The sequence below is a fragment of the Saccopteryx leptura genome, chromosome 10, assembly GCF_036850995.1.
Source record: "Saccopteryx leptura isolate mSacLep1 chromosome 10, mSacLep1_pri_phased_curated, whole genome shotgun sequence".
NCBI classification, from domain to species: domain Eukaryota; kingdom Metazoa; phylum Chordata; class Mammalia; order Chiroptera; family Emballonuridae; genus Saccopteryx; species Saccopteryx leptura.
In genome coordinates this window covers 37,689,865-37,711,879 of record NC_089512.1, presented here as the reverse complement: position 1 = coordinate 37,711,879, position 22,015 = coordinate 37,689,865, and the positions used below count along the sequence as shown (strand labels likewise).

The window sequence follows — 22,015 nt, the reverse complement described above, 5'->3', positions numbered from 1 at the left end:
CATAAAAGAGTAGTGTCCTTAACATGTTCACCAAGTCCAAGTTGGCCCCAACACCATGCCAAATCCCTGAAAAATGCAACCCAACCCCAGCTCAGTCTGTTAGGAGCTGTCACAAGGAGCAGGAGCCCAGGAAAAGTCCACATCCAGGAAAAGTCCGCATGGCACTGGAATTATTGTCACAATTCTATACTTTGCAGCTCACGTCCAAGTCCCAATGACTGCTGCTTCTAGCTGGTAATGATTCAGGTAGACTGGAAAAGCCATCTGCAGCATGTGTGGAGATGGAGCTTCTGTTCTCCTCTGCCTGGAGAGATGAGACCAGGTTGCTTTTCCCTGGAGCTCTGCGACTGTGGTGTGGTAAAGAGAACCTTGGGATACACTAAGCAGTCTCGGTGTGGCTTCTTCAGTGTTCCTTGGTTGAAGAGTCCTCTTAGTTTAGTCCAAAGTTGGTTTTTCCAGATGATAGTTCTTAAAATTATTTTGTAATCCACTTTGGTTCTGGGAGGGAGATGTTGATACGTCCGCCTACTCCAGCGCCATCTTGTCTCCTCCCCCTAGCTATTCTTTTGGTCTAGTGGCCCCATATTGCAATTTTGGATACTGCCTATTGATTTGTTTTCAACTTTACTATTTCATCTATTATCACCTCTCTGTTGCTAAGCCCATCATTAATTTTGCATTTCAGATATTTTATTTTTTAGTTCTAAATTTGTATTTGTTCTTTTACAATTTCTTTATATTTTTCTTTATTTGTTTGAGCATAATTATTTTATCTGTTAAGAAACACTTGGTTGAGCCTGACCAGGTGGTCGCACAGTGGATAGAGCATCGACCTGGGACACTGAGGTCCTACGTTTGGAACCCTGAGGTCACTGGCTTGAGCGCTGTCTCATCCAGCTTGAGTGCAGGCTCACCAGCTTGAGTGTGGGATCATCGACATGATCCCATGGTTGCTGGCTTGAGCAAGGGGTCACTGGAGGGTTCAGCTGGAGCCCCCCCCCCCATCAAGGCATGTATGAGAAACAGTCAATAAACAACTGAAGTGCCACAACTACAAGTTGATGCTTCTCATCTGTCTCCTTTCCAATCCCTGTCTCTCTTTAAAAAAAATAAATACTTGATTGATACTTTCAGTGTCTGGGTCACTTTGGGGTTGGACTCCAGTTAATCTCTTTTTTTTCTTGAATATGGCTTTTAGTTCCTGTGTCTAGTAATTTTAAATTATATCCTACACACTGTGATTAAGACTTTGGATTTCTGTTTGTTCATTTGAAAGAGTATTGGTTGGACCCAAATTCTCTATTCCCTTCCCCTGTGATAGGCCGCAACTTAAAATTCTGTTTAGATCTGTTTGTTTGTCTGTTTTGTTTTCAGTCATAGGTAGGCTGGTTGGGCCAATCAGATTTAGCAACATTTAGATGCAGAATTTAGGGTGCCCTCGGCATGGCTGTCTTATTTCTGGCTTCTGTGGTAGCTTTGCAGTCTGCCCTCTCATTTCTCAGCCAGTAAGACTGTGGGTTACTTGCCAAGTTCTAGCCACGCTCAGCTCCAGTGGGGCTGCCCTCGGAAAAGACAGAGAAATAGGAACCTCACCCAGGGCTGTTCCCTTCTTTTAAGTGTTGACTCCCCTCAAGAGGCCACCCACTTTTGGTTACTTTCCAGTGCTTTCAGATAGTTGTTTGTTATATTTGGTTCAGAGTTTATTGTAGTAATAATCTGCAAGAGGACTGGTCTGATAGGAACTCTGCCATTACCCAAATCAGAATCCTCCCATTCCTTCTCTCAGGGGTCTTCTCCCCGCGCTTCCCATGGTCCACTACTCCCCTGTCTCCACCTGCTGGAATGTTAGTATCCACTCTAGGATTTGCGTAGTTGCCTCATCTTTCCTTAAGACATGAAGCAGAAGCAAGGTCCTGCTCTTCTTAGAGCCTATACTATACTGGTCCTTTCCATCTGTCATGGACCACAGGTCTATGTGCTCATCTTACCTCCTTCACAGTGTTGGAAGTTCAAGGCCTGATCTGGAACTCTGAATGTTATTAACCATGAGGAAGAGCATTACGGGGAAGAGAAAATCTCCTTATAGGCGGGGCCAGGGCTTGCTCTGCTCTGAATGTAACACATAGTGCACACTCGAGAATGACTGAGTAAATGAGTAGTAATTACTGCTTGCCAGAAGGGAGCTGCCCAGGGAGGACTAGGACCACCTTCGCTCTGCAGAGCTGGCCTACCTGGAGAAGTGGGCTCCCCCTGGCAGCAGCGTAGGGCCATCTGCTTGTGCCTAATGTCTGGAAAAATAGATGTTGCCAAGGAGCTAGAAATTTTCTGGTAACCAAGGCCCAGTTAGAGCTGTCATAAAAGTTCTCATTTCTGTTCTGTCCTTAGAGAGCGGACTTCTGTTGTTGTTAAAATGCTAATGATCATAAGATTCTGACAATAGGAATGGATCCTGCATTATGTCGCATCCAGACAGGATGTGACTCCCATGCAAATTCAATGACAGCTTCAGGCTACAGTGACAACTTCAGAAATCAGAGGATTTTAGGAAACCGAAGAGTCACGAGCAGGGGCTTTGCAGTTAGGGAGACCTAGCTCCAAACCCTGCCTTTCCCCACACTGCCTTTGGCCCTGCTTGAGCCTTGGTTTCTTCATCTAGGATTAGCGTCTTCTGCATGCGTGCGCCTCCCCCTGTCTCCCACCCAGGCGGGGAGTCTGTCCCTCCTCCTGGATGCCATGGCTTCGCAGACTCATTACAGTATGAGCTCAAAGTCTAGGCAGTTGTTGTCAACTTTCCGGCACAAATGAGTTATCTGTGGGCTTGTCTGGAATTTGGATTCCCAGACAGACACCCCAGAGATTGTGATTCTGTCTGTCTGAATGGGACTCAGGAATTTGCATTTTTACAGGTTCCTGGTGTGATTCTGAAGCAGTTGGTCCATGCACTGCATGTTGAGAACCACTGGCCACTGGAGACACTGACCAATATGAGATCTTTACAATTTAGTAGAGAAACCATTAAGATGAGGGGCTCTGAGGCCAACCTAAGAGCTCAGAAAATTACTTGCAGAGGATCTGAATCTGGTTTTAAAGAATTAAAAAAAATTTTTTTAAATTTATTTAGAGAGGGAGAGGAAGGGGGAGAGGGAGAACACTGATTTGTTGTTCCACTTATTTATGCACTCATTGGTGGATTCTTACCTGTGCCCTGATGGGGGATAGAACCCATAACTTGGTGTATCGGGAAGAGAAGCCGAATCTCAAACTCTGAATAGGCAGCAAGCACGTGAAAGCGTGTCCCAGGGGAGGGAACAGCATTGAAAGAGGCACAGAAATAGAAGGTGACTTGTGCATGTGGATCCCTGACCAGAGCATTATTATTAATGGATAAAGTGTAAGCAGGGTAAGGGGGAAATGAGGCCACAGGAAGTGAGGGGCAGGCCTGAACAGCCTTGGAGGCCAAACTGAAGTGTGTAGACTGTTTGCAAGGGGCAGGAGGGAGGGTTGGGGTCAGACTTATATTTTGGAAAGATAACCCCGGTGCTGCGAGAGCCTGAGGGCAGAGAGACCGTCAGCAGGCTGTTCAGGTTATGCAGGTAAGAGAGATTGGCAGTCAGAACTGGGGATGGAGAGAAGTGGACAGGTGAAAGGTAATCAGTCAGCTCAGTCAGTCATCTGATGAGGGGGGAGTGGATGAAGAGCAAGCGAAGAGGAAGGGTCTGGGAGGGCTTCCAGAGGCGTGGACACCTAGGGTGGTGGAGGCGCCACGCATGGAGACAGGAAAAGTAGAAGCAGCAGGTTTGGCGGGAGATGATGGCTTCCGTGCAGGGTGTCAATGTCTAATAAGCAGCTGGATACTTAGATCTGAGGCTCAGGATTGAGGTAGGCCTGGGTGTAGGCTGGGAAGCCATCAACACATTCTGTCTGAAGATGTGAGAGTAAATGTGGTCCCCTGACAAAAAACATGCTGGGGTACACCAGCATTTTAGGGATTGAGAAAAAGAAAGGATCCTGCAAAAGAACCAATAAAGGTCAGCAGTTAGAGAGGCAGGGAAACCAGAAACAAGCAGTGTCATGAAATGCAAAGGAAGGGAGAATGTCAAGAAAAAGGATTGGTCTTCAGGGTCATGCACATCAAGTAGAGTCCGGCATGTAGTGTCCTTACATCTTGGAGATGAAAGACCTACTGGTGATCATAGCCAGAGCAGCTTCAATGGGCAGAGGGTAGAAACCAGACCGCCCCATCTTAAGCAATGGGTGGGAGGGGAGGAAGTAGAGACTATAAGTTTAGGGTCCTTTTCCAAGAAGCATACCACTTGAAGAGAGGTGAGAGATTGACAGATAGCTAGAGAACCACTTAGTGACAGGGAGGAATTTTTTTAAAGGTGAGAATTTTGAGAATGTTGTTTGGACGAAAGGAAGAGAGATACCTGAAATAAAAGTAGAGACAGAGAAGAGAGAGGAGATGGCTGAGAGAGTATCATTCAGGGACAGAGGAATAGGGCCCAAAGCACCCCAAGGAGAGGTTTGCTTTGAAAACAAGAAGGAGCAAATACTCCGAGCCCAGAGGAATGGGGGACTAAGGCTGGGCACATGCAGACAACTTTGCAAACGCCTTTTAAATGTTAACCCTGCCACTTCCAGCTCTTAATGCTAGGAAAACAACATCTTTTGTGCTCAGTTTTCTTACCAGTGACATACAATTACTAAGGTACATAACCCATAACATAGATTATCAGGATCAAATAATGCATGTGCAGCACTTAGCACAATAGCTGGAAAATGATAAGTAGCCAGAGGTTCAGTGGTTGTTACAGCGGCTATCAGTGTTGTTATATTACAGTGTAAAGCCAAGTATTTGAAGTGATTTATACTTCCTATTGTACAGTGGGATTTTTGGTCAACTTGTGAGAGTGATTTGTGCCAAGGATGTAGCAGGGGCAAAATGGGAGAATGTTATGAACAAATGCTGATGTGAACAGAAGCAGGAGGTGATCAAGGACAAGTCACGTGTTTTTATATTTCCCCATAGATTTACCACTTTTGGTGCTCTTATATTTCTTCTTTTAAAGATTCAAATTTCCATCTGTAAAATTTCCCTTCAGCCCAAAGCGTGGCCTGTAATAAAGACCCACCGGTTTACAAGTTATCACAGCTTTCCCTTGTCTGAAATTGTTTTTTGTTTTGCCTTCCTTGTTGAAGGACGTTTTCACTGGCTCTAGAATTCTAGGTTGACATGATGGTTTTTGTTTCTTTTGGAACTTTAAAGATTTGTTTCATTGTTTTCTGTCCTACAGTTGTTCTGAAGAGAAAGCAACTATCATTCTTGTCATTGTTTCCTTGCACATAATGTGTTTTATATTTCTGGCTGCTAGTAAGGTTTTCTCTTTGTCTTTGGTTTTTGACAATTTGACTATGACATGTGTGGGTGTGGCCTTCTTTGTATTTATCCTATTTTAGATTCACTGAGCTTCTTGGGACTGTGGGTTGGCATTTCTAATCAATTGAGGAAATTTTGACCATTATTTTTTCAAAAAATTTTTTGCTGATTTTGTTTCAAATTCTTTTTATGAGAGCCTAATAGCATGTATATCAGATCACATGATATTGTCCTAGAAGTTCTTGATCCTGTGTTCTTTTATTGCGTCTTTTTTCTCTCTGTGCTTCCATTTGAACAGTTTGTTTTGGCCTCTCTTCAAGTTCATTGACCTTCCCTCTGCAGGGTCCTAGTTGCTGTTATTTAAACCAGAGTATTTTTATTTCTTGTATCGCATTTTTTTAGTGTTAAGATTTCCATTTTTTTCTTTTAGTGTTTTCTTATATCTCTTGAAATTCACCAACCATATTAATCTTTTCCTTTAAACTTTAACATTTATATCAGTTATTTTAAAGTCTTGTCTGCTAATCCAATATCTGGGTCATCTGGGGTCTGTTTCTGTTGAATTGTTCTCTTGATTATGGCTTGAATTTCCTGCCTCTTTATATGTCTAATCCTTTTTTATTGTGCAGGGGAGATCGTGAATAATACAGTGTAGAGATTCTTGGATTCTCTTACCTTCCTCTGAAGGGTGCTGTTTCATTTTAATGGGCAATTAAATTATGGACAGCTAATTTTTTTGGAAGGGTTACTTCCCATATGTAGACTTGAAGGTAGGTCTCTTTTGGTTTTTCCAATAGTCATCTCAAGTCCTGAGATGATGTTTGTTCTTCCAAAGCTGGCCCTCTGGCCTTGCTCCTGGGGAGGCCTCACTCAGCTCTCTCATCCCGTTCCCTTTGATATCACTCCCTAGGAATCCCCTGTCCTCATCTTGATTTAGCTCAAAGTCACTTCCTCTGGGAGAGATGAGAAGGTTCACTCTTGGGGGGGGGGGCAGGGACAATGGAGCAGAACCCACCCCGGACTTGGCGTGGGCAGCCCCCATTTTTCTGGCTGTCACTGCCTTGATCACTGAGACCTTTCAGTTTTGACCTTTCTGTGCTTTTCTCTAACAGGCAACCATTGGAATTGACTTTTTGTCAAAAACCATGTACTTGGAGGATCGTACGGTGAGTGCCTGACTTTATAGAATGGGGAGGACAAGGAGGGCTCCTTTGGGCTTATCACCTGGACCCTTCGCTGGGCACCCCTGAGAGCCCATGCCTGCCCCCGAGCTGGCAGTGCCAACATCACAGAACTAGGACCTCCCCCCAGCCCCCGCCCTCACCACGAGGACCTCCCTGGCCCCCGCTGACCCCCTTGCCCTCCCTGCGACAGGTGCGACTGCAGCTCTGGGACACCGCGGGCCAGGAGAGGTTCCGCAGCCTGATCCCCAGCTACATCCGGGACTCCACCGTGGCTGTAGTGGTGTATGACATCACAAGTGAGTGTGGGTCCTGGGTGCCAGAGGGAGGGTGGCTCACAGGGGCTCCGGGACCCAGGGGAGCCTCAGCCAGGCTGCCGCCTCTGTGTGAGCACATGCACATGTGTGCTTATCCTCTGAATGCAGGAAGGCAGGTGCCCGAGGGTGGGGGTGAGTTGCCTTTGAACATCAGCCTGTGTTCCACCTCCCGCCACCCTCCTGCGACAGAATGGTGTACAGGCTGCTCTCCTCAGAGCAGGGCCTGTGTGTAGAGGTGAGCAGAGAAGCTCTCAAGGCTGGTCCTGCTTCCAGCCCCTCTGCACCCTTCCAGGCTCTGTGTGCATGTGTACCGGGGTGGGAGAAGACGCTGGTCTCTGGGTCAGCTGGGCCCCGCCGCTGTGGTGTTGTCAGCTGGCCCGCCCGCTCCTCGCAGGGCTCCCTGGAAGGGGAGGCTGAGCAGGTCTGGGAGAACTGTGGGTGGCTTCACCGTCACACACAGTGGCTCTTCTAGCCAAAGCAGCTGTCCTTGAGAGTGACGGCACAGTCCTGAGAGAGGCCCAGGGGGCTGGGTTCAGAGGATGGGTGCAGGGACTCACTGCCCAGGCAGGTATAATAGGACGGACCTGGCAAGCCCTTGGGCAGCAGTCACCCCAATGGTGGGAGGACACACAATGTACTGCCCCAGCCTGCTGTCCCTGGCTCTGCCCACCACCTCTTTCCAACCCAACCCTCTCCCTGACCACAGACTCCCTGCCCATCTGCGTACAGGTGGGCGCTGAGTTCACGCAGCCTGACGCGGAGCAGAAGAGGGTCAGGCTGAGGGAAACAGGCGCCGCCCCTCCCCTTGGGTGTGCGGGCTGCTGAGTGGGGGGCATCGCCCCACGACTGCTCCTCTTCAAGGTCTTACATCTTCAACTGAGGAGAGAGCGTCCCTGAAACCGCCTTGCCTCTCTGGGCTTTAGCCCCTCCTTTATTTAGAGACCCCAGGGTTCTTCTCGGACTCCCCTCTGGCCTTTCCCAAGACCCCCTGAGCTCCTCCGGGCCACAGTCTGCTCTGTAGGGCCCCCCTCCCCTAGGGGCTGCTGTGCCCCCCCTCCACTGTTTCCAAGTACAGCCAACTCCATGCACCCATTTTTCACTCTGCTGAACTGCCCCCGTGGACTCCTTGGGTCTGTAGACCCTCGACGTGTCCTCTGATGATTCTAGTTCACCAGGCCTGCCCCTCCTGAGAATTGTAGCACACCACATGCATGGGTGGGCTCCTTCCTCCAACCTGCCTGGCCCTCCAACCCCTGAGCACCGCCAAGCACAAGGCATAAATGCCTGCACTCCACCCCCAGTCAGTAAGACACTAGAGAAACAATGCTTCTTTCAGCCTTCTGGAGTTGGTGACTCCAAAGCCTCCAAAACCAGGTCTGAGGCCCTGGCCGGTTGGCTCAGCAGTAGAGCGTCGGCCTGGCGTGCGGGGGACCCGGGTTCGATTCCCAGCCGGGGCACATAGGAGAGGCGCCCATTTGCTTCTCCACCCCACCCCCTCTTTCCTCTCTGTCTCTCTCTTCCCCTCCTGCAGCCAAGGCTCCATTGGAGCAAAGATGGCCCGGGCTCCTTGGCCTCTGCCCCAGGCACTAGAGTGGCTCTGGTCGCGGCAGAGCGACACCCCGGAGGGGCAGAGCATCGCCCCCTGGTGGGCAGAGCGTCGCCCCTGGTGGGCGTGCCGGGTGGATCCCGGTCGGGCGCATGCGGGAGTCTGTCTGACTGTCTCTCCCCGTTTCTAGCTTCAGAAAAGAAAAACAAAACAAACAAACAAAAAAAAAAACAAAAAAAACCCCCAGGTCTGACACTCAAATCTGTCCCTAAACAACTAGTTCACATGGCAAATCATGACACTGTGATCTGCCAGTCAGGGTGACTTCTGTCCCCTAGAGGGTGGCGTAGCAATGCAAGGGGCTCTCCAGGGCCCTGGGGCAGCAGCTCCACAGACACGTGGGCCTCCTGTAGAAGGAGGCCTGGACCCACTGGTCTGTGTGGCCTGTGCTCCGGCCCCTCCCAGGTGTCTGAGGATGCATGCTGCCTGTCCCTCCTGCCCGCCTTCCACCTCTCCCCTTTGCCCTCTCCCGCCGGGGGCTGGATCTCACTCCCAGTTCTGTTCTCACTTCCCACCTCCAGACCTCAACTCCTTCCAGCAGACCTCTAAGTGGATCGATGACGTCAGGACGGAGAGGGGCAGCGATGTCATCATCATGCTGGTGGGCAATAAGACAGACCTGGCCGACAAGAGGTAGGTACCGGGGCTGGCAGGCTGGGCCCACTCCACGCCTCTGCCACTCCTCCTGCTCAGGGAGTCTTGGATGCATGGGTAGTGAGCACCTCTCTGTCTGACCTGTCCCATGCATCTGGAGAGGGTCCTGTTGGGTTGCCGGGGGCTTTGAAAGCCTCTGGTAGACCCCTGACCCCGTCCCCTCTGAGGCCCCACCTTGCAGTGGCAGCAGGGGCAATGCAGGGGAGCTCCTCCAGGCGTGGCCTGCGTGGGGGGCCGTGCACCTGGCCCGGCCCAGCAGTGCGTGGTCTGGGCGTGGCCACAGCCAACACAGCTGCAGACACAGCAGTCCCTCGGGCTCCTGTCAGCTTCTGCTTGTGCTTTGTGTCTCTGTCCCCGTGAAATGCCCACACCGGTGTGGGTGTAGGCACGCGGATCCTGGTCCCACATGTTAACCTCAGGATGTCTGGCCTGGTGCTGTGTCTAGCTGTGACAGCTTTTCTGAAGAGGCTGCTCCAGGGCAAAGGGCTGACATAGGGGCCACTTACATATATCTGTCCCCTTGTCTCGGGACCCAACTCAGTTAGCTAAAGCAAGAGGTCATGGACGGCGGGCTTCCTGAAATGTACTCTGACCGTTTAAGAAATGAACTGAATTAGAGCCTACTTTATTAGAATCCTGTTTTCAGAGTGGAGAAAATGGGGCTCAAGGCCTAGTCCCTTTGCTAAGTAGGTGACCTTGGGGTAGTCACTTTAACCTTGGTGTTCCCATTTGGAAAATGGGACTGTTTATACCATCCAGAGAGACTGTAGGTGGCTGGAAGCACTTTACAACTGTAGTCTCTGGCAGTGGCGACTCCTGGGAAAGGCAGGTATGGGACCACCCTCCCACCTGCCACCAGGGCTGCTCCCAGACTGGAAGACACTACAAAAGTAGTAAAGAAGGGGTTGGAGCGTCCTGCTGGGCGGGACCCCTCATCTCAGCTGCTCCCCCCCACCAGGGGCCGCTTCCCTACTGACCCGATGTCCCCCTCCCCTCCCCTGCAGGCAGATAACCATCGAGGAGGGGGAGCAACGCGCCAAAGAACTGAGCGTCATGTTCATCGAGACCAGTGCGAAGACCGGCTACAACGTCAAGCAGGTAGGATGCACCTGGTGCTGATCCCAGGCCCAGCTTAGCCGTGAGGCCCACGCATGCCTTCCAGCACGGTCATTCTGGGGCTCAGCCCTGCTTCTCCTCCACACGCTAGTGTCTGGGTTGGGGGGCCGGCACCCCGAGCACCCGTAAACCCACCTAGTGGGGAACAAGCTTGCCTCCAGATACCAATCATACGTGAGAAGGAGAGAACACTGGCCCTGCAGCGGTGTCCGGAGAATGTCATCATTAGGCATCATACAGGAGCCCGCCACATGGCCCTGGAGCATGCTATGAGTGTCCAGTCACACAGGAGCCTGCCACATGGCCCTGGAGCATGCTATGAGTGTCCAGTCACACAGGAGCCCGCCACAAGGCCCTGGAGCATGCTATGAGTGTCCAGTCACACAGGAGCCCGCCACATGGCCCTGGAGCATGCTATGAGTGTCCAGTCACACAGGAGCCCGCCACATGGCCCTGGAGCATGCTATGAGTGTCCAGTCACACAGGAGCCCGCCACATGGCCCTGGAGCATGCTATGAGTGTCCAGTCACACAGGAGCCCGCCACATGGCCCTGGAGCATGCTATGAGTGTCCAGTCACACAGGAGCCCGCCACATGGCCCTGGAGCATGCTATGAGTGTCCAGTCACACAGGAGCCCGCCACATGGCCCTGGAGCATGCTATGAGTGTCCAGTCACACAGGAGCCCGCCACATGGCCCTGGAGCATGCTATGAGTGTCCAGTCACACAGGAGCCCGCCACATGGCCCTGGAGCATGCTATGAGTGTCCAGTCACCCACTTCCAGAGGGCTGAAAGAAGCACTATTTCCCTGGTGTCTTACCGACTGGGGGTGGGGTGCAGGCGTTTACGCTTTGTGCTTGGCGGTGCTCAGGGCTTGGAGGGCCAGGCAAGGTTGGAGAAAGGAGCCCACCCATGCGTGTGGTGCCCTACGATTCTCAGGAGGGGCAGGCCTGGTGAACCAGAATCATCAGAGGAGACGTCGAGGGTCCTCAGGCCTGGGGAGTCACGGGGGCAGTTCAGCAGGATGTGGACTGGAAACACTGCAGCTTTGTCGGCACTAACATCTAGCTGTCCTTTACGTGGTTACCTTCCGCCGTGAGTGTAGGCAGCGAGACTGTCACAGGAGCAGCCCTGTGGCTTTATCACACAGAGATCACAGCTGTGTTCTTATCACCTCGCCGTGTTGCGGTATCTTGAACTTGACAGCCATCCGTACTTCAGTATCTCGGCGGTTATTAGACACACTGCCAGCTCTTGCCGGTTAACAGGTTAATGCCGCATCACCAGTGTGTCTCTTTAAAGATTTTAGAAAGTGTATTTCAATACTAAAAGGTTTCCTTCATGCTCCTGTGTAATTGATGTCACACACTTAGAAGGAGTGTGTGGGTGTCACCAGACTGCCAGAGGGGTCTGTGGTTCCCAAAAGGCTCGGAGCCCCTGCCTTCAGGAAGGAGAGGGCTTGGAGCGGTGATGAGGTGGGAGGGCGTCCCAGGCCAGGGAGCAGCATGAGCAAAGGTGGGGCCGGGGGAGTGCCTGTGGCCTGAGGGGGGATCGCTGAGTGAGGAGCACGGCTTGGCTGGGCCGTCACTTCTGCCCGGCTGCTGCCATTCGTGCCCGGGACAGTAGACAGGCTGGCCATGCAGCACTAGGCCTGGATGCAGTGAAGATCTGCCCCACGTGGGCAGTGCCAGTGGCAGAGGAGCGGGCAGAGACAGGATGAGCCCCAAAGCTCCAGGACTGGAGTGACTGCAACATGGCTCCATTCACTCCCACCCTTCCCGGCCTCCTTTGGTATAAGGCCTGGGCTGCCATGGCGTGTCCTGGAGGACGGAGCTACCTGTCCCCAGAGGCGTACAGGGGACACGGGCTGCTGCTCTTTACACCCCAACGGAACATCATCGGGGGTGGGGAAGCAGAGGGCAGGTAGCCTCTGCGCCAGCGGTCAGGGCCAGGGAGACCCCGGTGCTTCCTCGAAGGCTCTGGAAGCCACGTAATGGTCTGAGCAGGGGTCAGGGCCAGGGAGACCCCGGTGCTTCCTCGAAGGCTCTGGAAGCCACGTAATGGTCTGAGCAGGGGTCAGGGTCAGGGAGACCCCGATGCTTCCCTTCCTAGAAGGCTCTGGAAGCCACGTAATGGTCTGAGCAAGAGTCAGGGCCAGGGAGACCCCGATGCTTCCCTTCCTAGAATGTTCTGGAAGCCACGTAATGGTCTGAGCAGGGGTCAGGGCCAGGGAGACCCTGATGCTTCCCTTCCTAGAATGTTCTGGAAGCCATGTAATGGTCTGAGCAAGAGTCAGGGCCAGGGAGACCCCGATGCTTCCCTTCCTAGAATGTTCTGGAAGCCACGTAATGGTCTGAGCAGGGGTCAGGGCCAGGGAGACCCTGATGCTTCCCTTCCTAGAATGTTCTGGAAGCCATGTAATGGTCTGAGCAAGAGTCAGGGCCAGGGAGACCCCGATGCTTCCCTTCCTAGAATGTTCTGGAAGCCATGTAATGGTCTGCACCAGCGGTCAGGATCAGGGAGACCCCGGTGCTTCCCTTCCTAGAATGTTCTGGAAGCCACGTAATGGTCTGAGCAGGGGTCAGGGCCAGGGAGACCCCGATGCTTCCCTTCCTAGAAGGCTCTGGAAGCCACGTAATGGTCTGAGCAAGAGTCAGGGCCAGGGAGACCCCGATGCTTCCCTTCCTAGAATGTTCTGGAAGCCACGTAATGGTCTGAGCAGGAGTCAGGGCCAGGGAGACCCCGATGCTTCCCTTCCTAGAATGTTCTGGAAGCCACGTAATGGTCTGAGCAAGAGTCAGGGCCAGGGAGACCCTGATGCTTCCCTTCCTAGAATGTTCTGGAAGCCACGTAATGGTCTGAGCAGGAGTCAGGGCCAGGGAGACCCCGATGCTTCCCTTCCTCGAAGGCTCTGGAAGCCACGTAATGGTCTGAGCAGGGGTCAGGTCAGGGAGACCCCGATGCTTCCCTTCCTAGAAGGCTCTGGAAGCCACGTAATGGTCTGAGCAAGAGTCAGGGCCAGGGAGACCCTGATGCTTCCCTTCCTAGAAGGCTCTGGAAGCCATGTAATGGTCTGAGCAGGACTCAGTGTGGCCGCTTGAAACCCTGGGCAGTTCAGAGGAGTCTCCATACAGTGCCCACTCCGGGACTCTCAACACAATCATATCTGCTCTCAGGGACCCACATGTGACCCCCGAGAGCTGCCTCTGTCAGTTTGGCTGTGACCATTTCGATGTTCAGACAGGCCGAGTAGGGCTGGCTGGGGGCAAGGCCGCAAAGAAAGCTCAGATGAGTGTCCCAGACCCTCTGCATCCTCGTCCAATTCTGCCTGCCCTGCTCCGGAGCCCTTTCTGCAGCCTACCCGTAGGGTCCCACCCCCTGCCAGGCAGAGCAGTGTCCTTACCACTCAGGGCCCCACTGCCTCTGGCCCTGGGTGCTCCCATCGGGCCCTCACCGAGCCTGGGTGCTCTGCTAGGCTGGGCTCTGGGCGAAGCCATGAAGAAGACTCACCCTGTCCTCAGAGAGCTCACAGAGGCACTATAAGCCCAGAGCGCACTGAGTTCCTGCTGTTGGTGTTTGTGAGGAGTGGGGCATATTTTGAATCTTCTGGTGCTTTATACTTCTGCTTTGTACTTAGTGTCACCTCGTAGGTTTCATGTCTGCCAGCAACTACCTGACACCCCTGCCCACCGCTCCCCCAGCACACCCCCCCACACACAGTCTGTCCATGCACATTTACATGCAGAAACCCCACATGTGCACATAAACACACACACAGTATACGCATCACACACCCATACCCACACAAATCCACATTACCACGTCACACTCCTGTCGTACTCTCAGAAAAGTCCTTCTCTGCTGTGACTCTGTGGCCCTGGTCCCCAGTGCCCAGTGGCCTCAATGCCCAGGAACTTGCGGGACTCCCCGAGGAGAGGGTCCTTTGTCTAAAGGAGAGACCGGAAGTTGGCTCCCCACACTGGGTCACTGCGTGGGCAGTGAGACAGAAGCCCTCTAAAGGCTCGTCTCCCGGGGTCTCCATCATTACTGCCCTGGGGTAGGTCCCTGTTGTTCCCCATGGCCCGTGCTCCTGTGACCCCCTGACCTGCTGGGGGAGAGGCGCTGGGGGTGGGGGAGAGGGAAGTCAGGGCAGCCCCTGCCCTTCGGGACGCGGTCAGTGGCAGAGACAGGATAGTAAAGCCGGGGTCAGGAGTAGTAGAGGCAGGAGGGTGAAGACCCAGGGGGAGCAGGAGAGGAAGGACGGCTCTGTGGCGAGGGCTCACGCTGCATCTCCCCCTCTCTCCAGCTCTTCCGACGTGTGGCGTCAGCTCTGCCCGGAATGGAAAATGTCCAGGAGAAAAGCAAAGAAGGGAGTATCCTTTTTCTCTGATGAGTGACTGAAAGGTGTGCTGGAGAAGCCATCGACCAGGTAGTTATTCACTTAGTGCTTCAGAGCAGTGGACGGACGCTGGACGGGCCTCCAGCCTTCCCGGGTCTGTGCAGGGGCCAGGCTGAACTCCGTCCGAGGCCTTTAAGACCCATCCAGCGGGAACCACCTCAACTTTTACTTCCCCCAGCAGGGTGGGGGTAGCAGAGGGATGTGTATGGAGTGATGGTGTGGGGCAGGGAGTGAGACAGTGATATGGCCTTTATTTACAGTGAACAGCCATCTGTATTTCATGGATACAGGTAGAATCTCCTCTGAAGGGAAGGTTTCTTTCTTTACATTAGATACGATTACAACGGGGTTCAGCTTCCTCTAAGAGACAGCCCCCCAACCCCCGCAGATGCCTCCCCCCACATCCACCCAGCCATGCACAGCCCCGGAACTCCACACTGTTCCTAGGACAGTGTCCTCATGCCACTCACATGGTCCACCCCAGATTGAAAACCCAGAAGCTGAAATTGAGGTTCAGAGAGGTAGTTTGATTTGCCCAGTTACAGAAAAGGCAGTTGTTTATTGTCTATTTACTTGTTTATTTGTACTTTGCCATGTTATGAAAAATATTTTTATGTATATATATGCACACATAGACACACAACACACAAAACAAGAAAAAAAAACAAGATAAAAATATATGTGTATGAGTACATCCACATAAGAAAATCAGGGTATAGGAAAATAAAGGTAGGAAAGCAAGGAGAAGGAAGAGATGAAGTCATACTCAAAATACATGCCATGGCTGAATGGCCAAAAGGTTGCAAGGAGGGAAAATTGGTCTTTAGAAGAAGTATGACTTTTTTTTTTTTTTTTCCCCCTGAAGCTGTAAACGGGGAGAGACAGTCAGGCTCCCGCATGCGCCCGACCGGGATCCACCCAGCACGCCCACCAGGGGGCGACGCTCTGCCCCTCCGGGGGGTCGCTGTGTTGTGACCAGAGCCACTCCAGCGCCTTGGGCAGAGGCCAAGGAGCCATCCCCAGCGCCCGGGCCATCTTTGCTCCAATGGAGCCTCGCTGCGGGAGGGGAAGAGAGAGACAGAGAGGAAGGAGAGGGGGAGGGGTGGAGAAGCAGATGGGCGCTTCTCCTGTGTGCCCTGGCAGGGAATCGAACCCGGGACTTCTGCACGCCAGGCCAACGCTCTACCACCGAGCCAACCAGCCAGGGCCAGAAGTATGACTTTTTATAGTACAGCTGTCCCCCTATATCTGCGGGAGGATTGGTTCTAGGATCCCCCATGGATACCTAGCTCCTCGGATGCTCGTCCCTTAAATAAAATGGTGTAGTATTTGCGTAAACCCTATGCATATCCTCCTGTATACTTGAAATCATCTCTAGATTACTTACAATACCTAATACAATGTAAATGCTGTAGATAGTTGTTAACTGTATCGTAGGGAACAATGACCAAAAATAACATATATGTTTAGTGCAGATGCAACCATTGCAGGCTTGTCTACACATGTCAGCAACAATGTAACATATTTTTTCCAAGTAGTTTTGATCCACAATTGGTTGGATCCATGGATGCAGACCCCATGGATAAGCAGGGCTGGCTGTACTTAAAGCCAAAAGAATTTCTCCCATAGTCCTCAAATAGGGGCCACAGAAACACCCCTAGGATGCCAGCAACAGTTCCCATAGCAGGCGTTTTTACACCTCTCCCCCCTCCCCCGCCCCCGCCCCAGCTAGTGCTCCAGCAGGCCCCAAGGCCCGGCCCAGGAAGAGGCATTCTGTGCACTGTGGAGGGCCTCGTCCTCAGCTGTGATCGGGCCTGGCAGGCACCATGGTTTTCAGCCTGGTGAGAGCAGAGGGAATAACCTGTCTGTGCACCCTGGACCTATTCCTCTGGTAGTTCTGACTGGTGCTTCTCCACCCTCCAGTCCCCTGGGCACCAGGGGGAAGACTGGAGGGGGGTTGTGCTGAGGCCCTTCCCCAGGGATGGGACTTCTCACAGAGGTGTCCTCAGAGTCTGAGTGGCACTCACTGACTAGAGCTTGAGGGGTCCATTCTGCTGCAGCCAGCTAGGGCAAGGCCCATGTGGTCCTGCGCTTTCCCATGTGGGCCCCGCGCCTGGCCCCAGGCTCTCCACGCCCAGGCCTGGGCTGGGAGCCAGTGTCCCAGGGCCCAGTCTCTAGGAAGGCTTCTGGGAAAGGGGTAAGGAGGTGTGGGAGGGTCGGGGACGAGGAGGGGTGGGAGCTGCTGACTCTGCATCCCCGCCCGCAAGCAGAGTATGTGGAGGGACAGAGGGACTGGGCTGTGCCGGGCAAGCCGAGGGGAGCACAGGGAAGGGAGGGTGTGAGGCAGGGTGGAGCTTCTCTGTGAGAATCCTCTTCCTTAGCCCAGCCCCCTGCAGTGATCGACATCAAGCTGGACAAACCCCAGGAGCCCCCAGCCAGCGAAGGTGGCTGCTCCTGCTAATGCAGCCTGGCCTGCCGGCTTCCTCCGACACTACTCGCTTGTTGTGTTGCTTCCTATTGGTTAGCTTCCTAAAGGGGGGTGGGAAACAAGCTTATCAAGATGGGAGGATTTTTCTTTTCTCTCTGTCTCTAGGAGTAGGGTGGGGTGGGGTGGGGGCTGGGCATCAGGGATCACGTCACTCTTAACAGCTGTTACTTAAACAACTATTTTTTGGTTTGGTTGTAATATATTGTACTTTATTAAGATTGCCAAAAACTGTTAAAATTTAAAAAAAAATTTAAATCATGTGTATACAACTTTTTTGCCAGATAAAAATGTAGTCCTTTTTATTTGAAAGATGTGCTTTTTGTTTTTGTATATTTGTAAACTTACAGATAACCTTTTCCACACACCTCCTCCTTCCTTTCCTCTTTGAACTATTGATCACCTCTGCCCTCCTCCCACCCTCCCGCCCCTAGCCCAATAAACTAAAACATTAACTGGGCGACTTAATTAGGCTCCAATCCCGTACCATCTGGCCCAGACCAACCAGGCTGCACCAAACAGGTCCTACCTGGTTAAATCAAACACTGATTGAACAAAACAGCCTATGTGGAGGCAGCTGTGACTGTCCTTCTTCTGTGGCCAGAGTGGGACCTCAGGCATGGCCCGGAGCTGACATTGGGGTCTTGTGGACTGCTGGGAGCCCAGCAGCAGGCCCCATTGCCATGATTTCTGCCTCTCCCTTCCCCTCCCCGAGTCGCCTTGAAGGAGTGGAGGGCACTTGCCACAGGCAACCTTGTGTTCTCTCTGGTCCACCCAGTGAGACGCAGAGCAAGAGGTCAGTGGAAGGAAGGATGGGGTGCTGTTGGCAACTGTGGGCAGTGTCGATGTGTGTGGTTCGAAGACGTGGGGTGCCATGTGCACTTCTGGAAATGTAACCAACCCGCCCAGCTTTCAGCTTTCAGCACACATGTCTGGGTTGAATATAAGGCAAGAACAAAAAGGGACTCATTGCGTACCCTCAGGGGTCGGGGGTGTCCACAGACCCACCACCTTGACCTTGACAATGCACGTTCTTAGATGGCGGGTTGCTAATACTATTATGTTCTGTTCTGGAAAAGTTGATGTCTTGATGGGTTTTTGCTCCACAGACACAGTGCAGTAGAATCTTTGTTCACATACCTTTGTGGCTGTTGTACCCACACTCTGCTTGCCTGAGGGTAGGACTGAGCTGGAGTCTCCAGAAGGCTGCCCAGAGGGAGCCATCTTTGCCATGTTTGACTCATATCTGAGGAGGGCTAAGTCTGAGGACCTGTAAAATCTCTGAAGAGAACTCGCTTCTCACTAAGTGAGGTAACCCACTTGGCCTGTATTCCAAATAAACCCAGACTCACCAACCCTGAGCCTGCACAAAGCCAGGCAGTGGACAGCAACTCGGGCCAAAAACAGTAAGCCCAGCTGATACTGACTCTTCCTCTAGACTGCTGTTGGGCATGTCACAGGTGAGCTAAATGACCATCTGGGGTATGATAGGGGGAGTTAATTCTTCCACAAAGCAGTGCTCAAACAAGTTATTGCAATGCATGTTGGAACTTCTCAGAAACTGGTCCAAAATGGCAGCCACTCAGTGCAGTGAAACCTGGCAGGACTCACTGCTCTCTGTCCAGTGGCCTCACACACTTGCAGCTACGGAGACTATAGGTCAGAGCTGATCTTTAAGGGAAATTTATCTTCAGGTGAAGAAAAGAGGAAGCAGAATTCCCGCTGAGCTCCTCTTCCTAAAGGCAAAGACCAATGTACGACCGTAATTCTGATGTCGTGTTTAGTTTTTCTATGTGTGTACATAATTATATAGAGAGATAGACTTGTGCATACACCTCCCACACACACATTCTCACAGAGGTCTCACATGTGCTCGACATATATTCTTGTTTTTCCTGCTCTCAAGTTGGAACTCGCATTGTGATGTTTTGTAAATTCAAAAGTACTGCAATGTGTTGAAATAAGAAGTGCTTAATATTGTCAAAAAAACTTGTGATTGTCTTGCCATCAATAAAATAATTACATAGATGTGTTAAACTGCGGGCAGAAAGAGCCCGTGGGAATCCGTGCCCCAGTTCTCCCTCTATGTACTTATATGCACGGGTGTGCGTGCCGTGCGGGCCAGCACCCCCGCCGTGGCACACCCCCAAGTGGTGCTTGTTGGAAGCATTCTTACTTACCTCGTGAGAACGTATAGGAGTCCACGGCACAGCCTGTGGCCTGGGTGGCAGTGAGAGCCATTGCTTGTGGCCTCTGGGACAGCCCCATTTGCAGAGATCTGCACTGGGTCTCAGTGAATGAATGTATGGTGGATGTTTATTTTCTTGGTACTTAAAAAGAGTAGCTTTTCTTAAACATTCCTGTAAAAAAAATAAAAAGTAGAAACTCAGTGCCCTTCTCATGTGCAGATATACCCAAGGCACCATAAACGTCCATCACAGCCCACAGGAGCAGTAAGAGACACGGTCGATATTGTTTGGCTTGCCATGGCCTCCGTGAGCCCTGCCTTCCCGAGCACGTGCACGACAGCCCCTCTCTCGAGTCCAGGCTCTCCCCGCCCTGTAGCCCTCCGCTGATGAGGGCAGTTGGCTCATCTTGTGCCCCCATCTTGGTGGTGCCATCCTATTCCATGACCCTTCTCTTCTCAGGCCCAATTCCCACCCCTCATTTCCTGGCATCTGTTAGGGCAGCCAGGCCTCTTGCACAGAAGTGTGTTGTTCTTTGGCTCTCGTTTTGGGCAGGTGCCATCAGTGTCTTGCTCATAGGTAGGATCTTGACTGAGAGAGTGGAGGTTCAATAATAAAACGATCAGGTTCCCCTGAAGATGTCATGATACTGCCTCCGCATCCTCAGTGACTGTTACACGCTTGCTGAATCCAGATGGGCTAGCCCGAGGCCAAGGGAGGAGTCCTGGTAGGAAATGAGCTCAGGTGAGCCAGCAGTTTAGCTGCTCTCCTCAAAGACTAGCCGACTCGGGAGATGAGCGGGGCCATCTTCTTTAGGCCCTTTTTTAATTTGGGGATGTCAAAGAAAAGCTGTCAGCAGAGCTCCTGTTTCACAGGCGCTGAAAATTTTAGCATAAGCTGGAAAAAGCAGATAGCATATTTTAAATGTACACAGGCCACAATGAAAGTGTGGCAAAAAACATCTGGAGTGCTAGAAGAGCAGTTGTGTAGTCCAAGGTGAGCTTGCTTGGTGATTGTAAGCAAGTTTCCTTTGGTGAGAGGCTCCCTGCTATGGCCTGGGCCTGGGTGGCAGTGAGAGCCGTTGCTGTCGCCTCTCTCTTCCTGTTGGCATCTTTAAACATTCCTTAATGTCCCCAGGTCCGAGGAGCAATGACCAGGCCAGTTCATGTGTCTCAGGCAACCGAAATGAGGATTGCAATGGTGGTAGGTAAGGATGCAGACCCATCTTGAGTACAATGGCTCCATCCTCCTGGTGGCCGGCCAGGGCTGGGAGCCTGTAGGTACCAGGTGTGACGATAACGGCACCGCCGGCTTCACTGTCCTGCAGGCAGAGCAGCCTCATTCCTTCACACAGTGGAAGGCAGGTGAAGATGTCAGGATGTGAGAGCAGGTAGCCGAGGACTGTGAGGCGTGTCTGAGCCACGTGAGGGGCAGCTACACAGAATTCTGTCTGTCTGTCTGCGTCAACCAAGCAGGGTTGTATGCTCATTAGTTTCCGAACTACCTCTTCCCCGAGAATGTGTCACCTGGCCAGAGCAGTGTGAGGCAGGGGTCTCGTAGTCGTCCCTGTTCCACAGGCAGGAAAACCAAGACAGGAAGGGTGACATGCTTACAGTCACCCGGCTAGTCAGAAGTGGTCAGAACCAAGGTGTTGCCATCTTCATCCATTGCCGACCTGTGTACAGTTGGGACTGTGCGCTTGCACATAAAGGGCTGCTGTGCGCGGGTGTTCCTCAGACCATCTCTACTCTGGTTAGGACCTGACATTCTGTCCAGTGTCTCTGAGTAAGCCAGGCTCCTCCATTGCAAAGAAGGGCCAGTCCCCGGGTCTACTTTGATTGTCATGGGCACCCACAGACCAGGGCACCCTTTGAATTTTTGTTTGAAATGAACTACATATTGTGTTCCAAAACCTTGGGTTATCAATGTGTAAACTCCCTGGACGCCAGACCTGTGTGGGGGATACTCTCTACAGGACATGGTTTCTCCTTGCTGTGGGGTTTGGATGCTTCCTTCCAGCTAGAAGCCTCTCTGCGTCAAAGGTCCCTATCACGTGGTGTGTGTCAACTTCTCCCCTCTTGTTCCCTCACGCACCTCCATGAAGTGACTAGCCCTGAGGAGCACAGAGGGTGGCATTTCCATCTCTTACTGGCTCAGCAGGCATCAATGGCCACATTGACTTGGCATAAATCTGTGTAAAATGTGGAAGACTCAGCATGTTGATCAAACAATAAACTGTCCTAATTCTCAACACAAAGCTCTTGTCTAATGTTTCTAAGTGGTGCAATCGTATATGGGGCGGGGGGGGGGGGTGTGTGTGAGAAAATATTTCTTCAAGTGTACGCTCCATGAAGACCCTCCCATTTCTGTATATCCTTAAGCCCTTTGCTGCCTTTTCCTACTCACCCGGGCTCTCCACCAACCAGGGGGCAAACGTGGGGCATAGTTACTTCCGGGACCTTCATTCTGCCTAAAGGCTGATGGGCAGGGAACTCCAGGCAGAACTGAGACTCAGGGCTGTGGGATACCTTTCATCACTCCTGCCCTCCACTTGCCAGGGCTGGGGGTGGCTATCTCTTCCTTCTGGTGATTTCCAGGAGGCCATTTAAAGGCAAGCTTTCAGGTGACACCAAGCTGCCACATGCCACACCAATGAAAGAACATTTCTGAGAGGTCCCCTTCAGGTCTCAGTC

General features: G+C 52.1%; 1 protein-coding gene across 1 annotated transcript in view; it reads left to right on the top strand.

Annotated features, from left to right (window-relative positions):
* Window positions 1-17,241, top strand: part of RAB6B (RAB6B, member RAS oncogene family) — a 60,313-nt gene extending 43,072 nt beyond the window's left edge. The window contains exons 3-8 of the mRNA XM_066351896.1: window positions 6,490-6,543; window positions 6,752-6,857; window positions 9,003-9,114; window positions 10,140-10,233; window positions 14,559-14,625; window positions 17,048-17,241. Coding sequence (XP_066207993.1) covers window positions 6,490-6,543; window positions 6,752-6,857; window positions 9,003-9,114; window positions 10,140-10,233; window positions 14,559-14,625; window positions 17,048-17,112 — 498 coding nt within the window. The 3' untranslated portion in view covers window positions 17,113-17,241. The remainder of the gene's footprint in view (window positions 1-6,489; window positions 6,544-6,751; window positions 6,858-9,002; window positions 9,115-10,139; window positions 10,234-14,558; window positions 14,626-17,047) is intronic.
* Window positions 17,242-22,015: the final 4,774 nt, after the last annotated feature.